Here is a 27,623-nt window from a genome sequence, read left to right as displayed (position 1 = left end):
TGGTACAAACCCAGCCCCTAATAAGCAAAGCCACATCCTAGTTCCCTGAGCAGCCAAATGCTGCAGCACCCATGGCCCCGGGTCTCCCACTCCTTGGTCATGTATCGGGGGCTGACAAGTGGAAACTGTAATAGTTTAATGAACTGTCTGCATGACTCGGTACTTACCACTTTGGTGCCGCTCCCCAGTGGCTGCAGAAGGGTTCAAATGCTGCTCCTGGGGCAGAGCAGGAGACATGAGCTGTGTGTGTCACGGACCGGTCTGGGGAGGTGCGCATGGGCGTTACCAGACTGGCGGAAACTGACCCACATCAATGGAGGAGCCGAGAGGACAATGGGAACCCCAAGGACTGACCAATCAAGACGAAGCGGAAGCACATGCAGGCTGACCGTGTGAACCCAGCATGTATTTGCTGGGGGAGGACAACGGACCGATAGGAGACAAGAGGGGTGATAAGACCGTGGCTCACAGAGACACAGCAGCTCTGCTCTGGGACTGACAGATGGACACAGCAGCTTGGCTGGGTGGACCCCTCACACCGGGGGGACTGAATGCTGGCCGAGCCCCTGTCTCTCTGCACTGACGTAAGGATGCTCACCTCCTGCAGCCAGGTGACTCAGCCTTGTTTTGCACAGGCTGCCCGCTGTCGCTGCAGAACCTCACTGGGAGCATCATGTACTGAAGGGGCCCAGTACAAGTCTCCTGCAGGAGTCTGGCTTTGGCTGGATTTGCTGCAAGGAGATGGGGTCGCTGGTGCTGAAGGCCCAGTTTCAGAGTTGCGGAAGCCACAGGCGTGCCCCTGTGCAACTGTGTGGGTCCCTGTGGCTCAGCACATATGCCAAAGGGGTTGCTCCCAGGGGACTGGTTACAGGCTGGAGCATAGACCAGACCCTGTAGGCACGTAACAAAGAATACCCTTGCCAGAGGGTGGCTACAGATGTGGTGGGTTATCTCAATCAAGAGACCTTGAATCACAGTGCAGGACAAGGTGGGGCTCCGACAGAGACCCGAACAGCCAGGATTTAGCAAAGAGATACGGGCACATCGCCTTAGGATAGTGATAAACAGAAAAAAATCTGCCTTCCTAACCAATTTGGGACTTTCTGAGCTTAAAGTGTTACCATTTGGGTTAATGAGTGCAGGATCCACCTTTCAAAGGCTTGCGAATCAAGTGGCTGGGTGACAGGACTTTGCTCGTGTCTACATTGAGGATATTGCAGTCTTCAGCAATTCCTTGCCAGAGCATAAGGATCACCTGGGAATGGTGCTGAAGAGACTCAAAGGTGCAGGTCTAAGTGTAAAGGTGTCAAAGTGCAGGATGGGGCATTGAAGATGTAAAACAAATTCTGTCAGGAAAGGCGAAGCCGGACTCTGGCCAGTGAATTGTGCACTGACACATCCAACACAGGTTTGGGAGCGCTGATGATGCCAGCAGGGGAGGGCACCGAGCAGCATCCCATCCCTTTCTGAGCAGAAAATGGACTCCAAGTGAATGGAATGACGTCGTTATAGAACATGAATGCTCGGCAACTGTGGGTTGTCCGACAGCTAAGATCCTACCTGTTCAACCGGAGGCGCTGGGTACTGACTGACTGCCCCCCTTTAGCGTGGCTACACAGAACCAAAGGCACCAACTCTTGGTTGGTACGCTGGAGTACAGCCCTCCAAAGGCATGAGATGGAGACTCAACATGTCACGGGGGCAGACGCGCTATCCAGGCAAGAGGGCCCAGAGCAGATGCATTCGGAATAGCCAGTGGCTAGGCCTAGGGCGTCAATGTCAGGAGGCGACAGGACACAGATGTGCCCAAACACGCCCAGGCAGGTACGTTACATGTCCAACAACCATTTTCTCACTATTACACTGATGGGGTCGTGTGTGATTGGTACATTCCTCAGGGTACAATCTGGACCGATGGACAGCTGTGTCCCCTCAGCTCTCCAATTTGGGGAGCCTTTTACATTGCTTCATTGTGAGAGCAGCCACTCCTGGCCTGTTCACACACGGCTTCTCGCATGCAAAATCACTCCCAGCTGAATATATGAGTGCTTCTAGCCAGCCACTCCTGAATTATATTGCAGAGTGACACTAGCAAATTCCCAGTCCTAGACTTGTCTCCAGAAATATGCGTTTTGTATTGCCCAGCTCTCTCCTTCTGGACAATACAAGCTCATAGAAAGTCCATCATTTCATTACTAGAAAATGACATGCACAAATCTTGTTATCTCAAGTGGAGGGTCCCAAACACTTCAATCCAAACACACTGGCTTAGATAAAACAACAAAACAAGTTTATTAACTACACAGAGAGAGAGAGAGAGAGAGATTTTAAGTGATTACAAGTAATGAGGCATAAAAGTCAGAATCGGTTACAAAGAAATAAAAGATACAATGCAAACTAATACCTAACTTTACAAGCTAAGTGAACTTAAAGCAAATGGATTTCTCTTGCCGTGTATTCACGACTGTCTGGCTGGATTCTTTCAGCCAGGACGACTCCCCCAGTTCAGTGATGCTTCCTTTGTCTTTCAAACGTTATTGATGCCGTGAGTAGAGATGAGGAGAGAGAGAGAGGTGATTTGGGGCATCTGTTCCTCAGTTTTACACCTTTAGCTCCTCTTTGAGAATCACCTCTAGCTGGGGTTCAGGCAACAGCGAGTCTGTTTGCCAAGATGTAAATTTCTCGCTCACATCCTTCTTCCTGTCAAAGAATGGCCGCTTAACTAAGTGATATAGTCCAGTTGATTTTGTTGACACCTGACTGACATGTCAATTTCCCTGTTTGCTCTGAGGAACTGATTTGGGCTGCTTCCCCAGATTTGAAATATGCCTTAGCAACATGGTAACTGAGCCTTCGTGGGTCACAACTGAGAATACCAAATTCAGGACCAACTGCTGAAAAATAGAGCTGATATGCCCCAAAGCTGGTGGCTATTCTCTCATGAGATATACCAAACCAGCAACAAAAGTAAATTGCTATTTCACCACACTGACTAACAAGCAGTCAGAACAGCAGTTTCCTTAAGCATTCCAGTCCTTGTATCGCCACCAAAAACACTAGACTTATAGATGAGTGGTTCTTTAAAGCCAATTTAATCTAATAACAGGTTCTTCTGATCCAAAGGACCATGCCCAGGTCAATATACAACTCAGATCTTACTCAAAAATCACAGTGTTGCCAGTCCTTTAGTATCTGAAATCTAAAGGTATATTCAAAGAAAGAAAGAAAAAGGTGAGAGTTAAAATTGGTTCAAGGAATCAAATAAGTACAATAACTGCAAAGTTCTTGGTTCAGGCTTGTAGCAGTGATGGAATAAACTGCTGGCTTGATAAGTCTCTGGTTACTTCCAAATCATTGGAAGGACCTCAGTCCCTTGGTTAGAATGTTCCATTAGTACAAGTCCTTAGTCCAGAGGTTTGAGCTGGAAAGAGGCAAAATGGAGGCGTTTCCAGGGCCTTTTATAGCTTCTGCCATGTGGAGGGAAACCCATTGTTTCAAACAAAGCCCTCAGCACAGCTAGTAGAAAATTACAGGTAAAAGATGGGGTTTGGGATCACATGGGCAAGTCACGTGTCCAGGCATAATTTTGCTTAGTCACAGCAGGAAATCATTACCTATACCCCAGACAGCACCTTTGCAGGACAGTCCATTCAGTGTACATGGTCTCCCATGGTCCATTGTCAGTTAAGTGTTTCTTGATGAGCCACTTAATATGGGTCATTACACATACTGAATCTATTTCCCCATGTTAAGTATCCTCACACCGTCTTGTCAACTGTCTAAAATGGACCATCTTGATAATCATTGCAAAAGTTTTTTTTTCTCCTGCTGATAATAGCTCATCTTAATTAATTAGCCTCTTACAGTTTGTCGGAGAAAAACTGAGTTCTCACTCTTTTGTTTGGGTACAGCAAGTCAGAAGCTTTATTAACTCTCACAATTGTGCAGAGGGAGAGAGCTAAGCAGGTCTCTCTCTCTGATACCTAATTACAACAAGCATTTATACCTTTCATTACAGAAATAATGAGGGACAGCTGCATTTTGTTTATACATAAGCTATCTTGATATCTTATTTCTTAATTGTTTTGACTCTTGCCAACATACAATATTTCCTATACCTTATCTACACAAGGTCTTCTACACCTTATCTATACAAGGTCACAATAACTTCTCACACAGTACTTTCTCACCCGCCTCACACAATCCTCGCTTCTACAAATCTCGCGTTATCAGGGCTACAGTTAGCCTGACTCTTGCTAACAAACTGTCATGCATTGCAGTTCTTTTCTGACAGTTCTTTTTCTGCTTCCACAACCCCCCCCTTTTGTACTTCTAGTACAACAAACATTCTTACAACTATTTGCATTAAGTCCTGGACTTCAGATTCTACATCAGATGCTTCAGTCTTAGGGGTTCTGATTGGATGTAATGACAATGCATGATTAGCATGAACATGAAAGGTATTACTATTATTACGTCTTTTACAACAACAACAACATAATCCTAAAATAACTAATAACAATACAAGCAATAACATTCCCATAGCAAAACTATAATGGGGTTGTTGTACAGCCTTAGTCACAAAGCACAATACATCATACTTAGTACATAAAGTGGATACTCTATAAGCAGTCTGAAAGGCATACTTTTCAACTTGATATATGTTTTGAAGCATGTGAATTTGCCCTTGTACTTCAGAGATTTTCTGAATCTCTGGTAACAGTGAAAACAAATTCTGAAATCTATCAGGTACTAAACTAGTCCAATTAAAGGGTATCTGGAACCTAAGGGCTACTTGGAAAACTCTATCTGCAGGCCAGTAAATAATATGATTGCCTGCAGTGGTAGTGAGATTAAAATGCATGTCTTGTAATGTGGTGTCATTAACATACACACAACTATCATTAGTTTGAAAAAAGTAAGTGTCCTGTCAGGGTAGTTCCTTGTCCCCTACCCTCTCAGCAAACGTAGTCATAAACAGTGACAACTTCTCCTGGCTTCAGTTTACGGATACACTGAAGCTGTGGGGGTTCTAATGGCCAAAATGTCCATAGACTACCTAACCCCATCCAAATGTCAGGTGTAATCCCAGGAGCACTGACTAAAAATCGATTGGGCATACCAGGTGGTCTAATTTCCCAGATGTCTCGGTGAATTACCCAATCCCACATACATCCTCCCCATGGACCCGGCAGGATTCGGTATGTGGGAGCCCACACCCCCTTTACCGGTCCATATGCTTGGAAGGAGCATTGAGAACGTCCGCACTTCCACCCAGAAAGTCTCCAAGTATGTCTCCATGGCCACAGATCAGATGGTACTCCTGATGTGTCTGTAAGGGCAGTGGGCCAAGCCTGATGTTCTAGATCATTCCGAATGGCCATCAGCTGGTCATTCAGGAAATCCTGAATCTCTGAACATGCTAGATCCCACTGCAATGCCTTCCCAGCCTCAGTGATATTCAATACCATCTCTGTCAGCAACTTCTGGGTCATTGAACTAAGGGCGGAGATAACATGTAACTCACCAACTCCAGCCTGTACCTGGGTTAGTTGTGCTCCAGAAACAAGGCCAATGGCCTTCTCTAGTTGGCCCAATCTCTCATCATGTTCCTGGTTCTTAAAAATATTCCACACTGCTGCTGCACTATTGGCCCCATCCCACAGGGATCCGGTCAAGTCTCTCTTCTTTCTAGAGGAAATAACCCAAGCCCTCTGTTGTGCTAATCTAATGGCAGCCCCCTGTGAACAATTTGGGTATTTGTCTGATTATTCACTAATTGGGTGACCAAATAACAATAAGGGCCTCTCTCATTTAACACAGTACAAGTTCCAGGAACAACCATCATATCTACTTCACTATAGAACCCATCAATTGCAATTATTAATTCTTGGGGTTCGCTGGTAGTGATATCATGTATTTCTATCTCTACTGATCCATTTGTTTTCCATTCAATTGTTTGCTCATATACATTATCCTGAACTTTAAAGAATAATTTCTCTGAACAAAATTTCAGTAAATCACTAAGATGTGAAAGCCTTGGCCAATGGGTTTCATTGGAATATACAGTACGGTTTGTATCTGGGTAAGTTACAGTGGTGGTGGCAGGGGTCAAGGGACTAGTGGGTGTAGTCCTAGTGGTGGCAAGGCGGTTTTGATATTCATCTTCTGAAAGCCAATTAGGAAGGGCAGTGCACCCTGAAGGTACCTGTCCATAAGCACAAAGTCCTGATCCTGGAAAGAATCCACCCCACCACTGGACCCCGCATTCCCAGGAACGGTCCCCACAGTTCCCTCCTTGCCAATAAACGATGCTCCGTCTTTTCCACCAGGGCCAGTTCTTAATGTCTTTTGTAGTCAGGAATTCCTGGACTTTGGTGGTTTCAGCAGAGCGAGTGTTTCTTCTTCTCTTTTCCTGAAACAGTGTGGTTTAGCATCATACAGAGGAGAGGTTACTAGCACATCACCCTGTAATGGTTTTGCTTCTTCTAGGAAAATCCAAAGGCACAGTAGGTCTGTCAGTGGACAAGGGAGAGGTTACTAGCACTTCACCTTGTCTTTTTTTTTTTCTTTTTCTTTTTCCTGCTGTCCAGAAGACACAGCAGAGCTAGAAGGAGAAATAGGCTTATCATCAGTCGGAGAGTCCTCCCGAGGTGGAGGGGTCTTTTTACAGTGAGAAGCATGGGTCCAGGCAGGTAGTCCTTGGCACTTCACAGTGGTGTTGGTGGTTAACAGGACTTGGAAAGGGCCTTTCCAGCATGGAGCCAAAGCAGTCTTTCGTTGATGGACTTTACGTAGACTCAGTCTCCTTGTTTCAATGAATGGCAGGGCTGCTAGGGTCTTTGGGTAGCACTTCTTTTATCTGTGAGAAAAGAAACCTAACACATTTCATTAATGCCTGGCAGTGTTTTGCAGATATCATAGTTGCTTGGGCACATTCAGGCCCCCCCTTTTCTTGGCTGTCAGCCAAGTCTTATCTTTGGACTGTGCTTGCTAGCTATTTTTTCCCCTCAGTTAACTCATTCTGTTCTTTTTCCTTCTCCCCTTCTTGGCTTCTTTTAACCTACAAAGGAAACTTCCACTCTTCACTCATACACCTTTTCCCAACAATGAACACATACACATTGCCATTATACAGTACATTAGTCTTATTATTCAATGTATGCCATGTACACCCTTCCAGTAAAATAACTTTATTACAGAGCTTTGGAGCAACAAACCAGGACAAGCACACCCACTTTTGAGGAGTCCACTCGGTACAACCTCAGGTGTCCAATAGCTTTCCTCCATCCCCAGCCCTCTGGCTAGAAATCTGAGGTAGCCAGAAGGATCCCATGGGCAATATGGGGAGTGGGTTAACCTTCCATGTCCTTGCTTCCAAAGACTGTTGGTATGCAAATTTTAACAACAATTTTTTCAATTAAAAATCTGGCCAATGAAGTTTCTTTTTCTTACTTAAGCAACTGTATTAGACTTTAGTATATCACATTTTCCTGATTTATCCAAACACTTTTTGTATTCCAAGTTGAATAAAACAAGTATCTGCTTTTTGATTTAACCCTTCTATTTAATTTTGAACTAGACTGTCTTATGAAAATATTAAACCCAACAATTCTGGCCACAAGACAAACACCACAAGACAGGACAAAGAACACAAAAATAATTCCTATTGTGCCAGTAAATGCATGGGACATTGAATGCTATTCAGCTGGCATCCGTTTTCTCTGATGATCTGAAAGACAAAAGAACAGAGGTCTACCCCTTCTGGGTAGTCAGTCATTGCTTAAAATATTTCCTTTATATACACATACTCTTGTTGATTTTAGACAAAACAGAGGAATTACCCCATATTTCCTTGTATTTGTTTCATAGGCAGCCCAGGTTTCAGTGGCTTCTACCTTATTAGTTAGAAAATTGCATTAATACAGATGCTTTCTGGCTTGCTTCCAGATCCAAAGCTATCCACAGCTTAAAGATTCTTACTTTAAAAGGGACACAATTAACTTTCCCAGACTTTTGATTGCCTTTTACTTCTAACTCCTGCTTTCAAACACCCAGTGATCTGAAAAAGACAACACAACCTATATTGGTAGGTTTGCATTTCTTTTACCTCTGCTACAATATACACTGCACATGTTCTGGGGAAAATGCACATCCTCTTCACAATTCAATTTCCATAACACTAGCCACATCAATTTCTACACAAGGTGTAACTGTTTCTTTTGTGCTTACAAAATCTCCATGCACCCCTAGTAAAGTGACAGCTCGACCACACAGAGCCAGGGGCACTGTCCTTCTCTCTTTTTACCAGATCTTTTATCTGCTATTTTGTTACCCAAAACCAAATTCAAATCTTTTATTCTCCTGGCTTTGACTACCCTGCTGCAGTCACAACCTTTGGTCTTTAGTTAAAACATTTTAAATCTTGTAAAGCATTAAGTCACCTTAAGGATTAAATGCTAAATATCATATTAAACCACACTAGTTTCCTGTGTCTGGCAAAAGTATTCTCGGTTTTTGCAACTTTAAACAATACCAATTCATCTCAATCTATTGCCTGCCCGCTTGGGCCCGATCCTGCTTTTCTCGCTGAACCGTCCCTTCCATGGGCACTGGCTTTTTCACTACCAATTTAGATAGGAGGGTGGGCTTCTCAACTAGCCCCCACCCTTCCTGGTCTCTTCTCTTAAACATTCTTACTCACAAGGCTACCCGAGTCCTCCCTCATGAGGCTTGCCACTTGGGCAAAACGCATAGCCCATTGGCGTTTAACTATTCAATTTTCTCTTGTGGCAAACACACTGCTGTTACAGCATATGCAAACACAAATGGTTAAATTCTGACAAGTCCCTGAAGGACCGGTACTTGCTTAGCCAGTGCTTCCTTTTCTCCCTGGAAGTCCTGTCTCAAGGCTTGCAACTTGCCCTGGGCGTAGGTTTGAGTTGCTGCCTGGTTCATGATCTATGCTCTTAATTGCTCAATTCTAGTTATCAAGTACACAACTCTTCCTATTACTCCAACTTCTCTATTGCCCAGTCCTGCTATGACTGGGGTAGATCCATCTGACACCCTTCCCGGTCAACCGGGGTGGAGAGAGGAATGCTAAATCCCTCTCCGGTTCTCAGACTTACTGCGGCTGAGAGTAGGCACACTTTCATACTCACACACGTATGTCCAGACTGGCCACGTCTGTGTATAACGTTGAGAGAAGGTGCTGTGCAATCTCCAACTTGCTTCCTCTCTTGGGAGGGCAGTTCTTTTACACCCTGAGGTCTCCTGGGGCGTCTTTTCAGTGATTCCAGTCCAGGCCGGCTGCCTGTGGCTTCTTCAGCGTCCCCAAACCACGCCGGCTCCAGGGTCGCAAAGGCAGACTGTTGGATCTCACTGGACAGTTAAGCTTTGCAAATGTAATCTCAGCACTGTAACTTGTATTGCCTTTGGTTTGACTATGTCTATATTTTTTCACAGCCAGCCGGGGCCGAAAGCAGTTTTTCTTTGTACTTAGCCTGGTCTGCATTGATTCTTGACCTTGAACGCAGATTAACTTTCTCTTTATCTCTGGACCAAGCTGAATTTCAAATTAACCCGTTCCTTTCCTCAATAGACAAATAGCCTCTGACACACAATGGGAGCATTCTTTTGGTGATTAAAAACTCCTCTGAGATGTATGATCTTATCCAGATTGAAGGTACCTTCTAGTGGGCATTGTTTAGATGAATTTTCACGCGTGTAATGATTCCAATTCTCTAAATACCTGCAGGTTTTAGGACCATAATGTACGTACATAAAATAAGCTGGGGTACCCTTAGGGGGTGAGAGGGAATGCTTAGACTGTCCCCCACCCATTTTCCAATCACACACACAGGGAGGAGGATGCCCTGTCCGCGCTAGCGGCATATAAACTAAGGATCTCTCCCTACAGGGTACTCACACAGGACTAACGAGGATAGCCATGACCTCCTACACCTCCCTTCAGCAAAGAGCGTCGGCTAATCTCAGAGAGACGGCGCCGCTTACTCTGTTGCATCCAGTGAGATGGTCAGACTGTCAGTGGCTCACACGGAGAGGAAAAGGGGAGGGAAGATGGGTTCACACACTCCTAGACCCAGGCAGCCTCCTCGCCGGACGATGCCAGGCCGAGTTAACCCACCGTGGGTCGGATCTCCTAAAAGATCCTCTAGTTACCGGGCTTGCGTTAGAGTAGTTCTGGTCACGAGCCAAAAGACTTCGCAGAGTACTCTGGGCGTCTTCCGGTAACACTCAATTCACACTGGTGTACACACACACACACACACACACACACACACACACAGGCCTTACTCCAGGTACTATTCCCAAGTACCTCAGGTACTATTCCCAAGTACCTCAGGTACTATTCCCAAGTACCTCGATGCATCACTCGAGGCGGTAAAAACCCCTCTTGAGGCGGTAAACAACCCCTCTGTCCGGACTATGAGGCGGTAAAAACCCCTCCTGCTGAGGCAGTAACAACCCCTCAACACAGGTGCAATCCTATGCACCTCGCATATGCATACAGGGGGCGGCAAACAATTCCCCTAAGCCGCTCAGCATCTGACCTTGCTGCACAGTCAATAAGTTCGGATGGCGTGAGCCCAACAGGGACAGACGGCCCCACGGACAGTCCTCCTCCGACACCCCAATAGAGATTTCAAAAGGTCTCCTACCTCTATTGTGGCGCCATGGGGTTCGAAGGGGAACGATCCGTAGCAACTGCCGGTGCCTCTGCGGGCGTTGCCATCCCGGACGAGCCCCCAAATTGTCGGAGAAAAACTGAGTTCTCACTCTTTTGTTTGGGTACAGCAAGTCAGAAGCTTTATTAACTCTCACAATTGTGCAGAGGGAGAGAGCTAAGCAGGTCTCTCTCTCTGATACCTAATTACAACAAGCATTTATACCTTTCATTACAGAAATAATGAGGGACAGCTGCATTTTGTTTATACATAAGCTATCTTGATATCTTATTTCTTAATTGTTTTGACTCTTGCCAACATACAATATTTCCTATACCTTATCTACACAAGGTCTTCTACACCTTATCTATACAAGGTCACAGTAACTTCTCACACAGTACTTTCTCACCCGCCTCACACAATCCTCGCTTCTACAAATCTCGCGTTATCAGGGCTACAGTTAGCCTGACTCTTGCTAACAAACTGTCATGCATTGCAGTTCTTTTCTGACAGTTCTTTTTCTGCTTCCACAAGTTGGTATGGCTACTTCCACTTTTTCATGTTCTCTGTATGTATATATATTTTCTTACTATATGTTCCATTCTATGCATCTGATGACGTGGACTGTAGCCCACGAAAGCTTATGCTCAAATAAATTTGTTAGTCTCTAAGGTGCCACAAGGACTCCTGTTCTTTTTGCGGATACAGACTAACACGGCTGCTACTCTGAAACCTTAATTTGAATAGTCCCTCCAGGATGTGCAGGCTAAATACCTTGTGGGTGTTACCCCAGGAGGAAACAGTTGAAATCCAGGTATAGAGCCAATACTCATAACTTCAAATACAAAATGATACATGCATACAGATAGCATAATCATATTCAGCAAATCATAACCTTTTCATAGACATCTTACATGCCACATTTTGTACAAGATTTGTTGCAAATATGTAACAGTGGTTGCAACAATGATCTATATGGTCATATTTTAATCAGATAACATCACAAACATCATACAGCAGAATCTTATAACTTTACCTACAATGTTGCCACACATATTTTACCGTGACAATAATTATCAGCAAATTATGAGTTTTCCTATGATACCTCACAACGCATACTTTGTACAAAATTTATCATAGTCTTGTAAAAGTGGTGAACATTGGGGTACAGTGTGTCACAATGGTCTGCCAAGAGCTAAGAACTAGATTTCAAGCTCGCTGACCATTATGGTTATTGCAAGATGTTTGTACGGGAAACAGTTTACAAGCTATGTAGAATACTGGGTTGAACAACTGTTGAAGGGAGACATGTCACTTGAGGCGAGGTGGGTCTCAGAGCTAACTCAATCAATATTGAAAATCCTGAACATCCCTGGAGGCAGCACTTTGTTTACTGTCTGGGCCAAGTGGAGACCGGTGATCATCGCAGGGAGCAGATGCCAGAAAGCCAGGGATGGGAACTACCCTGCTCGGAGCTTGCCCCTTTTTACGAGGAGTTTGACCAGGTGCTGGGTGCTGTGCTCAGTGGAGTAGCCAGGGTCTAAGTGTAGGGGGAGCAAACATAAAAAAGGCACCCCCCCCCTTGGCTCCACCTCTGGCCATGCCCCCCCTTGGCTCCTCCCATTTCCCCCCCAGATTAACCCCGGGGCTCGGCTCAGGACTCCTGCGGGCTTCCCGGGGGTGTGGATACCCCCATCCCCCCGCGGTCCCGGGAGAGTCTCTCCTGCCCAGCCCGCTCTGCAGGTGTCCCCCGCCGAGCTGCGCCGCCCGGCCCCACCTGCGGGGTCCTGTCCCCCCCGCCCTGGGCTCCAGGCTCCTGCGCCGCGCCAGAGCCCCCCGTCCAGACAGTGCGGCCTGCGCCCCTGCCCTGCGGGCCCGGCCCCGGCCCCGGGGAGCCCCTTGCCCGGAAGAGTCCCCCTAGTGCAAGGCACCAGACCCCCGCCGCTCACCTTCTGTCCTGCGCCACCGCCTGTTCCCGGCCGATCCCGGCCCCGCGCTGCGGGCGGATCCCGGCTCCGGCTCCGGCTCCGGCTTGGGGCGGGGAGCGCTTGGCTGCCGAGCCCTGAGCCGCCGCAAGAGGTGGCTGCACCTGCAGCGATGTTGGGGCCACGTGGGGCGCGATGGCCGAGCCGGCCCCCTCGCTCCTCCGGCCGCGCCTGCCGCCCCCCCCCATGGCTCCTCCGGCCGTGCTGCCCCCAGCGCCGGCCCGGCCTTCCTGCGCCGCCGCCTGTCCCCGGCCGATCCCGGCCCCGCGCTGCGGGCGGATCCCGGCTCCGGCTCCGGCTTGGGGCGGGGAGCGCTTGGCTGCCGAGCCCTGAGCCGCCACAAGAGGTGGCTGCACCTGCGGCGATGTTGGGGCCGTGTGGGGCGCGATGGCTGAGGAGCCATCCCCCTCGCTCCTCCGGCCGTGCTGCCCCCAGCGTCGGCCCAGCAGGCACCGCTTTTGGGAAATGTGCTGAGGGGAAGCGGCTGCTTCCCCTGCACCCCACTAGCTACACTACTGGCTGTGCTGCACCCCCAGCGCTTCACAACAGCCGCGCCAGCCTGGACAGCGACCTTCTCACCCCTGAACCAAGCACAGGGCCAGTGGGGAGACAGCAAGCGCTGGATGAGGCGGCCAAAGTGATTCTCGGGCTCACTGTGGTCTCCAAGGCAGCTTTGCTGCCGGAGCAGCTGCAGCACATCCTGGGTCTCTACTCGGAGGGGTTTTCTGATGCCCCCCCCCAGAGGGGCTGCCCACCGCGGAACCAGCATCAGAAACACAAGAGGCAGAGGTCGCCCCTGAGGCTGGTCAGTTTCTGGCGGCACATCTGTTATTAATCTAGGAATGGGAGGGATTTCCAATTTATTACCCAAAGCAGAATGTATTGCAAGCTGCAGGCAGCCGCATGTAGCCAGTAATGGCAGGTTGCTGGCACCACCTGGAATTCAAAATGGAGATTGGGAGCGCAAACAACACTGAAACAAGAATTTAATATTAAACTTGGACTAGAAACTCGAGCAATCTTTCAGAGCTGGGCCTAGATTTGCCAGTTGTGGTTGGACGTATTCCTGGAAGTTTCATCACATGACATAAAAGATTAATCTTTAATTCCTGGAGGGTTGGCAATTCTAGATGAACTGTGACGGGTTCAGTCACAGAGACGCCCTTGGGACTGCCACCTGATGTGCTGAGACTACCTCTGAGCCCGTTTTCCCTGCCAGCTTGGGACTCCAGAATCCTGTCTTGTTGAGCCAGACATGCCAGTCTGCTCCAACACAAACCCAGGGTCTGAACCACGTGCCCCAAAGCTGCAGACTTAACTGAAAAGAGCTTAAGAAGTGTTCCTGTCTCTAGCACCCAGACACCCAGTTCCCCATGGGATCCAAACTCCAAATGAATCCGTTTTACTCTGTATAAAGCTTATACAGGGTAAACTCATAAATTGTCTGCCCTCTATAACACTGATAGAAAGATATGCACAGCTGTTTGCTCCCCAGGAATTAATTACTTGCTCTGGATTACTTAATAAGTAAAAAGTGATTTTATTAAATACAGAAAGTAGGATTTAAGTGGTTCCAAGCAATAACAGACAGAACGAAGTAAGTTACCTAGCAAAATAAAACAAAGCACAGAGATCCAAGCCTAATGCAGTAGGAAACTAAATGCAGGTAAATCTCACCCTCAGAGATGTTCCAATAAGCTTCTTTGACAGACTAGACTCCTTCCTAGTCTGGGTCCAACAATCACTCCCAGCCCCATAGTTACTGTCATTTTTTCCCAGTTTCTTTCAGGCATCTCTTTGGGGTGGAGAGGCTACCTCTTGAGCCAGCTGAAGACAAAATGGAGGGCCTTCCAGGGCCTTATATAGTCTTTCTCTTGTGCCACATCACAGCCACAGAATGGGGTCTCTAGCCACCTGGGCAAGTCACCTGTCTATGAATGATTCAGCTTTTTGCAGGCCGACACCATTGTTTACATGTTAGTTTGAACATTCCCAGGAAAGGTCAGATGAGGATTGGCATCTCTCAAAGTCCATTTTTAGTTAAGTACTCCCAATTACTTGAATAGCCCCTTCACACTATGTTTACCAAATCTGCCTCACGTGCTTCCTACAGCAACAATCACATCCCTCAATATGCTGGCCATGCTCCTACTTATACAGCCCCAAATGCCGTTAGCCTTCTTGGCAACAAGGGCACACTGTTGACTCATATCCAGCTTCCCATCCACTGTAGCCCCTAGGTCCTTTTCTGCAGAACTGCTGCCTAGCCACTCGGTCCCTAGTCTGTAGCAGTGTATGGGATTCTTCCATCCTAAGTGCAGGACTCTGTACTTGTCCTTGTTGAACCTCATTAGATTTCTTTTGGCCCAATCCTCTAATTTGTGTAGGTCCCTCTGTAACCTATCCCTACCTTCCAGCGTATCTACCATTCCTCCCAGTTTAGTGTCATCTGCAAACTTGCTGAGAGTACAATCCACGCCATCCTCCAGATCATTAATGAAGATATTGAACAAAACCATCCCCAGGACCAACCCTTGGGGCACTCCGCTTGATACTGTCTGCCAACTAGACATGGAGCCATTGATCACTACCCGTTGAGACCGATGATCTAGCCAGCTTTCTATCCCCCTTATAGTCCATTCATCCAGCCCATACTTCTTTAACTTGAAGGCAAGAATACTGTGGGAGACTGTCCACTGCTTTCCCCTCATCTGCAGAGCTGGTTATCTCGTCATAGAAGGCAATTAGGTTAGTCAGGCATGACTTGCCCTTGGTGAATCCATGCTGACTGTTCCTGATCACTTTCTTCTCCTCAAAGTGCTTCAAAATTGATTCCTTAAGGACCTGCTCCATGATTTTTCCAGGGACTGAGGTAAGGCTAATGGCCTGTAATTCCCTGAATCCTCCTTCTTCCCTTTTTTAAAGATGGGCAATACATTAGCCTTTTTCCAGTCATCCGGGACCTCCCCCAATCGCCATGAGTTTTCAAAGATAAATTAATGGAGATATTGTATCTCCTAGAGCTAGAAGGGACCTTGAAAGGTCATTGAATCCAGCCCCCTGCCTTCACTAGCAGAACCAAGTAGTGATTTTTGCCCCAGATCCCTAAGTGGCCCCCTCAAGGATTGAACTCACAACCCTGGGTTTAGCACGCCAATGCTCAAACCTCTGAGCTATCCCTCCCCCCATAATGGCTGATGGCTCTGCAATCACATCTCCCAACTCCTTTAGCAATCTCAGCTGCAGTGCATGCGGCCCCATGGACTTGTGCTCGTCCAGCTTTTCTGAACAGTTCTGAACCACTTCTTTCTCCACAGAGGGTGGAAACACTTGGAAAAGATTTGCAGCTGAGATTCAGGAGAGGGAATCTGTAGGGAAGGATGCTTCCTGCTGCTTTTTCCTCCCCTGTTGGAGTTTCTTTTGTTTCCCTTCCTGCTTGATGACTCTGCTTGTTGCTTAAATGCAAATTAAGTAGAGCACCCATTCCTTTGTTGAGACAGGCTTGTTTGCCAACCTCAGGTTAGAGCACGTGTTAACACCATAAAGGGGAATCTTATCACTTCACGTACAATGTTGCCACACACATATTTTATCAGGGCAATACTGATCGGCAAATTATACATTTACAAATAATACCTTGCAAGGTTGTACAAAGATTATTACAACAGTGGGTACGCTGTGGACACAAGGGTACATTCTGTCACACTCCCCTACCTTCCCCCTTCAGTCCTTTGTTCTCGTGATGGGGTCTTTGCTCAGCTTCCCTGAAGTCCATAAAACATGGGGACTTGCTTTGTCTCTCTGGCCCCTTTGTTGATGTGGGTCAATTTCAACTAGTTCCTTAATGACTCCCTCCTCCACCCAGGCAGGGAGGTGACACCCACCTATGCTTCGTAGCCTGCCCTGAGAGCAAACTTGCTCCCTTTTCTCCCCCCAGGGTAACACTGCAACACAGAGGGGGAAACTGAGGCACATACGGGGGTCATAAAATACTACAACAAATTCCCACTTTGTCACAGGGACCAATCCCCTGGTATTGTTGGTTTTTTCGCCCCACCTGGCTGATCTGACCCAAAGTGGCTCTATTCACCATGGTACTGTTTCCAGGACGCTGGGGCTTTCAAATGTGCTGAGAAGGCCCAAGATGAATCCTGGTATGTTATAGGAAATGCATTTCCTGCTGTGGGGCACTCACACTCAGGGTCATTGGCACCCCATTGTGCTGGGTACGGCACGGACACACAGTGACCAAGACCAGGCCGGCATAGCAGGGGGCTGCAGGTCGGGATTGAGGGGCATCGGTGGGGAAGGGGGGAAGGCAGCCCCTGCTCTCACTCTGCCCCTGGCCCTGGTCCATTCTGGGTGCACTTGCATTTCTCTGGAGGCCCCTCGACCTCTGCCCAGAGCAAAATCCCAATCAACTGTGCCATGCGGCTGTAGGGATGTCACCGCCTCTGGGCTCCAGGACTGGCAGACTCTGTTAATGGTTCATTCGCTGGGGGATAAGAGGCTGGAGCAGCCCCTGAAGGAGAGACAGACAGGGACCTTGCAGCTCCACAGACACCCAGGAACTGCTCCTTCCCCTGGCATAGAGTGACCCCAGGTGAGTGGGAGCCCTAGCCCTGTACGGACAGCCCTGGCATCACTTGGCCTTACAGCAGCCTTCTTCTTGTGGGGTATCTGGTGAGCACAGGGGCTGTACACAGACGGGTGAGTTATTGTACGGTCTCTGATGAGCGTGGGAACCATGCACAGATTGGTGAGTTATTGTAGGGTCTCTGGGGAGCACAGGGGCTGCCGACAGACTGATGAGTTATGGTAGTGTCTCTGGTGAGCACGGGGGCCGTGCACAGACTGGTGAGATACTGTAGGGTGTCTGGGGAGCACAGGGGCTGCGCACAGACTGGTGAGATCTTGTAGGGTCTCTGGTGAGCAAGGGCACTGCATATAGACTGGTTAGTTAATGTAAGGTCTCTGGTGAACACACAGGGGGCTGTGCATAGACTGGTGAGCTCTTTTGGGGTCTACACAGTGTTTGCTATTTTGGCAGGGCTGGGAGCTGGCAGCTTGTCTCTGGGCTTGGGAGATAGTCACAGGGAACTGATGGGTCTCCTGTCCCCTCAGGCGTCCCTCACATGGTCCCGCTGGAAGCTGTGAAGGCCCATCCCGGTCAGCGATGCTGATCCTGAGCTGTTCCTCCAAGCTGCGGCTGCTGGAGGGGATGCTACGGAGGGGCCTGCCTGACACGCTGCCGGTGACCAGGACTCGCCCGCCCCCGCAGGGCCAAACGCTCCCACCCTCGGGCTGGACAGAGAGCAGGGGAAAGTCCCTCAGAGCCCCCTGGGTGATGGGGCACATATTGGGCTGGGGTGCAATCCCCTGGGTTGGGCTTACATGGAGGGCTGGCCCCTCCACCTGGTCAGGGGGTAGCAGTTTGGGGGGCAGACCCTTTCTCCAGGTCGGGGGGCAGCAGTTCAGGGGCCGGGCAGGCTCTTATAGATCCACAGGGGATGTGCTGTACCCCAGCCTGTCACCAGTCCCCTGGGAGTGACCCCTGTAGTGGGCCGGGGCCCGAGGCTGCACACAGCTCCACAGGGGCAGGCCCGTGACCTCCACCACTGGGCCTTTGACACCAGCCGTCCCATCTCTCTCCTGCGGGAGGCTTGGACCGGGCCCCTGCGGTGTGTGTTGGCAGAGACCCCGGCAGCCTTTGCAAAACACAGGAGTGGTTCATTACTCTGACGGCTGCAGCTCTGCTTCCAGCAGCTTAGCTTGGGCCCCTGCTCTCTCCTTAGCTCTGCCCCACTCTGTCTGACTCAGGCCATTCCAGCTCACATACGGAGGACGGGACTCCCCTGGCCTCCTGACTCCCTGATAAGCCTGCCCGCCCTGTCAATCAGGCTGATCTGGAGCATTGGCCTCTCCCCATTGTTCCTGGGGACTGTCAGTCTCAGGCTCCTGATTTCCCATCGACCCTTCCCCTTTTAGTGCTGGGAGCTAGTCAATCAAAACACCCCCACTGAATGTTAGTAAGGGGGCAACAGTCCCCTTACATTAAGAAAAAATCCAGTCCCTGATCCTGCCCCAGGCAAGGGTTTGAACCCCAGGAGCCAGAGGTTCAGACTGGAGGTGTCAGTGAAAAGGCGAATAGCTCGGCCGGCAGGGAGCAGGGTTTTCCCCCCCTTCCCTGTAACACTAAGGAAAGGCTGTTGAGCTCAGGACACCTGTCTGGCTGGAAGTTGACCCCTGTATTTGAGTGGGGCAGGGGAACCGCCCCCCCCCCCCCCAATCTCCACACGGGACATGTGAGTCACACGGGCTCCGGCAGAACTTCCCTGAGGCTGTGGCCAAGGGAGCCAGCTCACAGCCTGCTCTCCCTGGGGAAACAGAGTCAGAGCGGAACCTGGTGGGAGCTGAGCCCCCAGCTGAGTATGGGCAGACATGGGCAGGGCATGGCCAAGGTTAAGACCCGGAATCGCCAGCAGGGGGGTCCTGGCCTGGGGTGAGGGCAACAGGTTAACCCCAGGAGGGGAAATGGATTCCTGGCATACACACAGCCCTGGGGTTGGGACACAACCAGTGTAGGGGAGCCCCCTGCATCACCAGACCCTGGGACACCAGCACCCCAGAGACATGGCTGGGCTAAGACCAGCCTCGCAGGGGGACACACCTACACTGATCCCCGAAATGCTCAAGGGGTCACTTCCTACCCCAGCCGAGGGGTCAGGACACCCCAGGGTGCAGCCAAGATGGCCGACACATGGAGGAAGAGGGGGTCACGACCCTCCTCCCTCCCTGGCAGATGGGGATGGGGAAATGCAGTGGCTGGATCCCATCCCAGTTTCAAACCCAAAGGTTTGGGGGGGGGAGCAAAAGGGTGCTGAGGCTGCATGAAAACTCCCCCCTGCCCCCTGCTAGTATCAGTGAACAGACCTGCCCTAAGGGTGGATGTGAGCCTGCTCTGAGCTGGGTATTGGAAAGGGTGAGTTTGAGTCGAGCCAGCTGTGAGCATGCTGACCGTGCCTGGTAGGACAGGGATGGGGAAGATGCTGTGGCTTCTATGGATAGCATTTGTGGGTTCAAACTTCACCAGGACGGTCACTGGTTACAGTGACCCTGCCCAGTGAAGAGATGAAATAAAGTAGGATTTTTCTGTAATATTTTTACAATACTATGTGTGCCTCAGTTTCCCCCTATGTGTTGCATGGCTACCCAGTTGCGGGGGCGAGGGTGAGGATTAAGTTTACGCTCAGGGCAGGCTAAGAGACATAGGGGTGGGTGTCACCTCCCTGTGAGGGTGGAATAAAGGGTCCTTAAGGAACTTGTTGAACTCAACCCAGATCCCCAAGGGGGCCAGAGAGACAAGGCAAGCGCTGCTGACTCCTGGATTTCCCCGCCTCTCAGCCAGGAGGCTGAGCAGAGACCCCAGCTCGAGAGCACAGGACTGGGAAGTGGGGGGTGCTGGACAAAGATGGAGGCTCTCACCTGGAGCTGGCCAAGGAGGTCAGACGGAGACAGAGACAGCCTGGAAAGGGTCTTTCACTCCAGCTTGGTTGGGCCCTGGCTGACCGCAATGGACACTGTTCTCTCTGCTGACCTAAGACCGCTCCGTGACTCATAAACCAGCCTGGCTTGACAATGCTGCCGGGTGTCACTGCAAACACAGGCTGGGGTGTCGGAGCCCCCCAAGAGCGGCCAGGTCTCTCCAGGGGTCTGGCTCAGTGGGAGGCACCGGGCAGAGCTCGCGGGGTGGAGCAGGAGGGCTGGAGCCCAGAGGCTCCATCTCAGAGGCGGTGGCCTGCCCTGCAGGAAGAGTGGGGCTCCCTGGGGGGTGGCACTTTGAGGGCTCCTCCAAGGGGCAGAGTAAAAGCTGGGGCCCAGCATCGATCCTGGGAATCCGGGACATCCCCGGACTCTGACCCCTGTGTCTTGGCAGGTCTACGGCGCTGTGATGCATGTGAACCGCGGGAACCCGGCTGGCCAGGAGGTGCTGGTGGATTCATGGCCAGAGTTCAAAATGGTCCTGACCCGGCCACGCAGAGAAGTGCGGCCTTTGCTGGGCCCCTCCCATCGGCCGCGCTCCCCTCCCCCACCTGACCCCATCGCTGCCCCGCTCCCCTCCCGCGCCTGACGCCATCACTCCCCCGCCTGATGCCATCTCTGCCCCGCTCCCCTCCCCCTCCTGATGCCATCTCTGCCCTGTTCCCCTCCCTGCTCCGTTCACAGGATCCCTTCCCCCTCCTCAAACACTTACTTGGGGCTCGCTGTGCCCTGCTTCCCCGATGCCGTCCCTGAGGGTCATGGGGGGAGGGCAGAGGCTGCGCTCACCCACAGACAGTGTCCCCCCTGCAGGTGGCGCGAGACCCAAGCGATTATTTCACCAACTTGTACACGACCTTCTACCGGGACGAGGGCGCCTGCCGGGCCCTGCTGGAGAACAGCTGCACCGTGGACTGGGGCCAGGCCTTCCAGATACAGGGTGACTCCCTCCAGCCCCGCTCTGTCCAGCACCTGTCACATGGGGGGCAGGACCGCTCCCCCTCCCACAGGCCAATAGTCCTGAGGAGCCTGCCTGGGCCCCTTACCCCCCCCCCCCGCACAGGCCAATAGCCCCGAGGAGCCTGCCTGGGCCCCTCCCCACCACGCGCCAATAGCCCCGAGGAGTTCACCTGGGCCCCCTTCTCCATCCAGACCTGGGATCCTGAATGCGCCAAGCTTGGGAACCCCCGGTTGGGTCATGCCGGCTCACAGTGGCCCTTGGCCCCTCCCTGCTGCTCTACCCTACCGGGCTGGGCCCCCCACGTCCATGGACACCTTTCAGGGGCCCCTGCTGACAGCGCATGGCTGTCCCTGCAGGGCTGCAGGACGGGGTATACGAGACCATCAGGGACATCACCAGGGCCAGGGGGCTTGAGATGGAGACGTATCCGCACCGGCTGCTGTTGCACCCAGACCCACCTGCCATGCCCCAGTACCGGTAGGTGCCCCCGAGATATGGGATGTGTGAGAGAGAATGGGGCAATGTACACAACCAGCCTGTGCTAGATGGAGGGGGGAGCGGGGCTGGGGGAAGGGAAGGGCCCCGGGGTGCCAGGCCAGAGGCCTCCATTGTGCCCTAGATCTGGTGGCAATGAGTTCCCCAGGCTAACGGTGCTGGCAGAGTGAGGGCATCACCACGGCCCCACACACAGCCCCAGGCCTTGGGCACATGCTGCCAAGGATTTCCCATCCTGCTCCGGGGCAGGGCTGAGTCAGCCCTAGAGCTTCGCCAGGGGGCAGGGGCACCCCAGTCTGGCCAAGGAACCTCCTTGGTCCCAGGATGGGGAGAGCAGGGGGAGGGGCAGCCTGTAACCCTTCAGTATCCTGGGACGGGCAGCCAGGGGTCCTTGACCCCAGAGCTGTCCCCTCTGATGGGAGGGGGGCTCCAAGCACAGAGCCCCCTGGTCCCTCCTTTCCTGTCAGCGGGTAGGTCTCCAGGCAGGGGGTTTGCTGCCCACTGAGCCCTGGTGCTTTCATCTCAGGGAGCTGAGCTTAGCCATGGCCCATTGGCACCGATGACTCTGCTGGGGCTGGACTGGGCCTTGTCAGACAGCGCCTGTGCTGAGGCCGCGGGAGTGTGTCGATCCCCTCCCCGCATGTGCCAGGGCCTGACTTGATCCCGTCCCCCCAGGGCTCCCCCTTCTCCCCCATGCCAGGTCTATCCTCTCTCAGCCTCCCCCCATTCTCCCTGTGCAAGGTCACTCACCCTCCAGCCTCCCTCCCCTCCATGGGGGACAGTGCGAGGAGCGTTATGGGGGCTATAGCCACCCCAAAATTTGCCATAGCCGCCCCTCCCAGTGCAAAGGCCAAACGTTACGCAGCAGTAAGGATGGCAATGCCATACCACGCCACCCGTCGGTCTCGGCTGCTTCTGGCGATGGCGCTGCCTTCCGAGCTGGGTGGCACACCCCTCCCCCTCAGGATACATTCCATGCCGCCCAGTTTGAGATTCGGCAACCCCCCATCCCCTCCAATTTTCTGTCCAGCCCATCTCAGCCCCACAACTGGGAAGAGGATGGCATCACTGGACACTGCTCCTCTCTTATGCCATGTCATACCAGCTCAATTTCTGCTCCCCGGGCTCATTCCCTTATACCAGTTCGACCCTCCCAGCCCCGGGTTCACTGCACCCCAAGCCCGAAGCTGGGTCAATATCCCCCTATGTTCACACCTCCCATGTTTGGTTGCTCCCCGCTCCCCTCCCCTAGACTTACCCCTTCTCCTGCTGGTTCTATTCCCCCTGCCCCCCACGCGCTGACATCCTCCCCTTGCCAGGTGAACCCCCTCTGTGCTCACCCCACCCCGTCCTGTGTCTCTCTCCCCCCTGCCCTGTCTTGCAGGCCTGACAAGGGGCTCAGGCTGGCCCCCGTGTCCCCCGCCCACGCCATGCTGCTCAGAGACACCTGGAACTTTGGGGGGAACAGCCGGAGCCTGCGGTACCTGTGCCTCCTGATCCGCCACTTCCCCAACGCCTGCCTGCTGGCCCCTGAGGGGACCCCCATCTCCTGGTGCCTCACCGACCCGCTGGCTGCCCTGACGCACGGTTACACCCTCCCGGAGCATCGCGGCCAGCACCACATGAGGCCCGTGGTGGGGATGCTGGCGGCACAGTTGCATGCCCGCGGCTTCCCTGTATACACCCGAGTGCTGCCCCACAACGAGCCTTCACTGCACATCCTGCAACGCCTCGGCTTCCACATCCTGCCTGGGTTGTTCTCCTGGCTGGTGGTGAGGCCTGGGTTCACCCAGTCCCAGCCAGCCAGTGCCCGGGACTCAGCCCAGGACCCTGCGCCAAGCTCTGGGGAACGGTGACACGCCCAATAGCACATAGCACGGGGGGAGAGGAGAGGAGGAGAAGGGGACACGGCCTAGGGCCCTGCACCCAGCTCTGGGGGACAGCCACGCTCCAGCAGTACATAGCCCTGGGGGAGGGGAGGAGATGGGGACACAGCTCAGCCATGACCAGGGACCTGCCACCCCCGAAAAGGATACACATTGACCAGCCACCAAGGGAGCTCAGCTGTCAGCCCTTGGGAAGCCGGGGCCTAGTAGAGGAGATTATCTCATGCTCCATTATCCCCTGGAGCAGGGCAGAGGCTCAGTGGGGGCGCTCTCCCCTGGCAGTCAGTGCTGGCCCCAAAGAGAGCAGGGTGAGGGCTCAGCAGGGGGCGCTCTCCACTCACAGTCCTGCCCCCGTGCCCTGTGCTGCGGGCTCAGCAGGGGGTGCTCTCCCGCTCCCTTCCCCAGGCAGTTTGTTGCTCGGCTGGGGCTGTGGTGGTGGGGGGTCCCCTTTCCAGGAGCTGCGCCTGGTCTTGCCAGAGCTTTGGTGCAAGCTCCCTTGGGCTCCAACCACATGTCCCAGCTGTGGCCCACCCCTTACCTCCCCTGTGGTGATAGGGGACAGGTGCTGGCCTTGCACGGCTGCTCCAGGGTCAGCAGGCAGCTGGAAAGCCAGTCCAGGGCTTGTGTTGATGATGGTGCACTACACGTGGGAGGGGAGTGGCCATAGGACCCCATCGTAGAGCCCTGCTGGGCCGGAACACAGAAAGGAGCATGCCCTCTTCTCCCTTCCCCCCAGAATGGACGTCCTCGGCCCTGGGCAGGTGACTTGGGACTGACTTGCCCCCTGCCAGGCTCAGTGCACAGGCTGATCCTCCCCGTGTAGCTGGGCCCAGGTGCAGAGCCAGTGAGCCACTGGGTTGGGGGAGAGGACCCCCCACACGCAGCAGACATGGCAGGTTCTCCTCCCCCTTGCTGGTAGGTCAGTAGCAGTGTGGAGAGGGGGTGGGGCACTCTGGCTCCTTGCAGGCCCCAGGGACATGCATCCCCTTCCTCTCAGGGGGTGGGACAAAGAGTGAATTTTCTGTAATAGTTTTGATGCCTGTGTGCCTCAGTTTCCCACTGTACTATTCATGTCTGCCCAGTGGGTGCCAAAGAGTTAAAAAGCCTCTCCTGGGGCAGAGCAGGGACAGGAGGGGGAGTGTCACATGGCTGGGGGTCAGGAACTGGGCGTTCAGGATCAAAACCAACCCAGATCAACGGAGGCTCCACAAAGAAGAAGAGTTGTCATTCGGTGGGACTCAGGAATTCCCAGCTAGGACTGAAAGAGATGGAGACAGGATCCATTTTTGGCTCTTCAGCAGCTTGACTGGGTGGGGCCCTGGCCTGTGTCTTCACCTTCACTTCTCTCTGCTGCCCCAGGGACCTCCCAGGCCGGGTTCCCGGGGACCAATAAACCGTGTGCTGTGTGGAAAAGGCTTTGGGATGTCACTGCAAACACTGGCTCGGGACACTGGTCCCCAAAGAGCAGCCAGGTCTCTCCAGGGGTCTGGCTCAGTGTGACATGTGGTGAAGCAGGGGGGCTGGAGCCGTGTGCTCGGCCCTGGAGGAAGAGAGACCCCTTGGGGGGCTGGCACGTCACAGGGTTCCTCCAAGGAGTGGTTTAAAAGCTGGGGCTTAGCACTGATCCTGGGGAGCCACGACCGGGAGCAGCGCTGTGGGTCCCAGCCGGGGGCACCCGGCCAGTGTGGGGTGTCTCCTTCACAGCCAGAACCGACAGCAGAGAAGGGGGGGCACATCTGCAGGCAGACCCGGGGTAGAGCCAGCCCTGCCCCCAGCCAGGGCACAGTCCCACCAGGGCACAGCGCCCCCCTGCCGGCCAGAGAACTGGCCCCCCAGAGCAGTGCCCCCACCCCCAGCCAGCCGGCCTGCGTTTCCCCATAACTTTGACTCTCAGACTTGCACACAGTCTCCATTTCCCAAGATTGAATCATTATTTTAAAAACTGTATAGAAATCACCACTCTCCCATCATTCAGTGCATCTGGCCCAGCCTCTGGCCCAGCTCCGGCCTCAGCGGAACCGCTTCTCCTCCCACACGTACAGCTTCCCCGCAGGCACCTTCCGGAAAAACAGGCTCTTGCCTCGGCTCATGTTCCCCTGCACGGAGAGGAGAGGAGACGGCTGTCAGGGTGCCCTGCCCTGCCCCGGGGCAGCTTCCCTCTGCCTGTCACCCAGGCCCCAGTCTGCCTGGCCCTTCCCCACCACCAGCCTCCTACCCACACAGCAGGGCCAGCGCTTCCCAGCCCTTTTATAACCCCCACCCTGAGAGGAGTGCCAGGCACGGCTGCCCCACACACGGCGTTGCTGCGCTATGGGGCCGGGGCGAGGCCGGGACGTACCTCCTTGAGCAGCTGGCTCCAGCAGTCTAACCAGGAGGAGTAGTTGGGTGCATGGGGGGGAGGCCACCAGCCAGCCTGAAAAGAGGAGAGGGGGGAGGAAGTAGCAGTGAGCCGTGTTCCATGTGCCCCGGGGCCCAGCCCTCGCATGGGGACTGGGCCACACGCCCACCGTACTCCGGTGTGGACACAGCCCTGCTCCGAGCCTGCAAAGTCAGCTCAAGCTGTGCCCCACCACGGCCTCTGCAGCAGCCAGTCGCCCGGGGGGATACGGTTTGTTGTTTCCAGGTGTGCATCAAGGGGAGGAAGACATTGGGTGTAATTCATGAAAAATTAAACACAACATAGTTAGAGATATTAACCATACTTTGCATAACCACGGGCCAATGCACAAAAATTTTGTGTTCGTTATCTTAGCAGTAAATTGAGAGGCACCCTGGGGTCGGTGGCTGTCCAAACACACGCTGAGATATTGGTAAACAGATGTGCTGCAGTGGGGGCATATCCCGATACCTCCCCTTCCCAACAGATGTGTTGACCCACCTCATAAAAGTAGCCTGGCATCGCCTTTTCTTTACACAATATTTGAGGGGGCTCCATAGCCCAAAGTTGCCAGGTGCTGCCCTCTGCAATCCATATGTGCTGATAGTCAGCGGCTGCAGTCAGCACATACCACTTAGCTGTGTTATTGCGGGGCGAAGCCACCTCCCACACGGCACGATGGACCACCCAATCCCAGGTAACACGTGATGCCACATTCCCAGGATGCTAAGCCACAATTGCCCCCCTCCCCCCGCCAATGGATAATTGACCTTTTCTTTCACCATGGCCAATTATCATATAATAATTATTATTATTATTAATTATTATTATTATTATTATTAATTCTGAACAGTGGTAAAATTAACAAAGGAGGATAAAAGCGTCGGACACCCGAGGATGCCCATAGATATGTGCCACCATACATACATGATCCTACCCTGACGAATTTTGCAGGCTTGAAGCAGCAAGAGCGGTCCCACCACTCCTGTTCTGGTATTTTGCTGTGGCCCTGCTGTGTCTATCTGGACTATGCACTGTTTCCAAGGCTCCTCCCCTCCAGCCTCCCACCACACTATGGTTCGGGCCCCATCAGCAGCTCGAGCCGGAGAGAGTCTTTGGAGGTATTCTCCCTTCTCAAAATCATAATTATCCAGATAATCCCATGGATAGCTAGAAACCCGGATGCTCCAGGCAGGTGGCTGTCCCACGACCGAGGCCCACAATGCCATGATCAGAAATCTAGGGGAAACATATGCTTTGAGTTGATTGGCATGCGCCCATTTCAATTTGCCGGGTAGCTGAAGCTGGTACCCTACCGGGGAGATGCGATTTACAATGGAGTAAAGACCCATCCACTTGGCGTCCAGAGTGTGGGCCGCCTTCCCCAGCTTTTCCAACATTACCTTGTCTTCAATTTGCCATCCCCAGACGTCTTTACTGATGATCCCTTACGCTTGTCCTTTTTCTTATTTAAAGCGGCCTCTACGGCTTCACGGGTTTTACATACTTCCTTCCTCAACTGGGCAAAGCTGAGACTTTTGGGTTGTGGCAAATAGTAAATGTGATTATTGGTAAACACAATACTTACATTACATTTGCCTACTAGCGGGTTGCTAACACTTCCATCCTCCCAAAAGACTGCTTAACAGCAATTAACACATACCCATTGCCCATTATACAGTACTTTAA

At 52.3% G+C, this 27,623-nt stretch overlaps 1 protein-coding gene across 1 annotated transcript; it reads left to right on the top strand.

Moving 5' to 3' along the window:
• The first annotated feature begins 1,672 nt into the window (after positions 1-1,672).
• Positions 1,673-23,527, top strand: LOC135877919 (glycine N-acyltransferase-like protein 3). The gene is made up of 6 exons (XM_065403443.1): positions 1,673-1,824; positions 17,801-17,930; positions 20,613-20,720; positions 21,029-21,155; positions 21,533-21,653; positions 23,056-23,527. Exons 1-6 carry the CDS (start codon positions 1,673-1,675, stop codon positions 23,525-23,527), a joined length of 1,110 nt encoding a protein of 369 aa, XP_065259515.1.
• Positions 23,528-27,623: the final 4,096 nt, after the last annotated feature.

Source organism: Emys orbicularis, chromosome 4 (genome assembly GCF_028017835.1).
Source record: "Emys orbicularis isolate rEmyOrb1 chromosome 4, rEmyOrb1.hap1, whole genome shotgun sequence".
In the NCBI taxonomy this organism is placed as follows: Eukaryota; Metazoa; Chordata; order Testudines; family Emydidae; genus Emys; species Emys orbicularis.
Note: the sequence above shows the minus strand (reverse complement) of the source record. Positions and strands in the feature narration are given on the sequence as shown.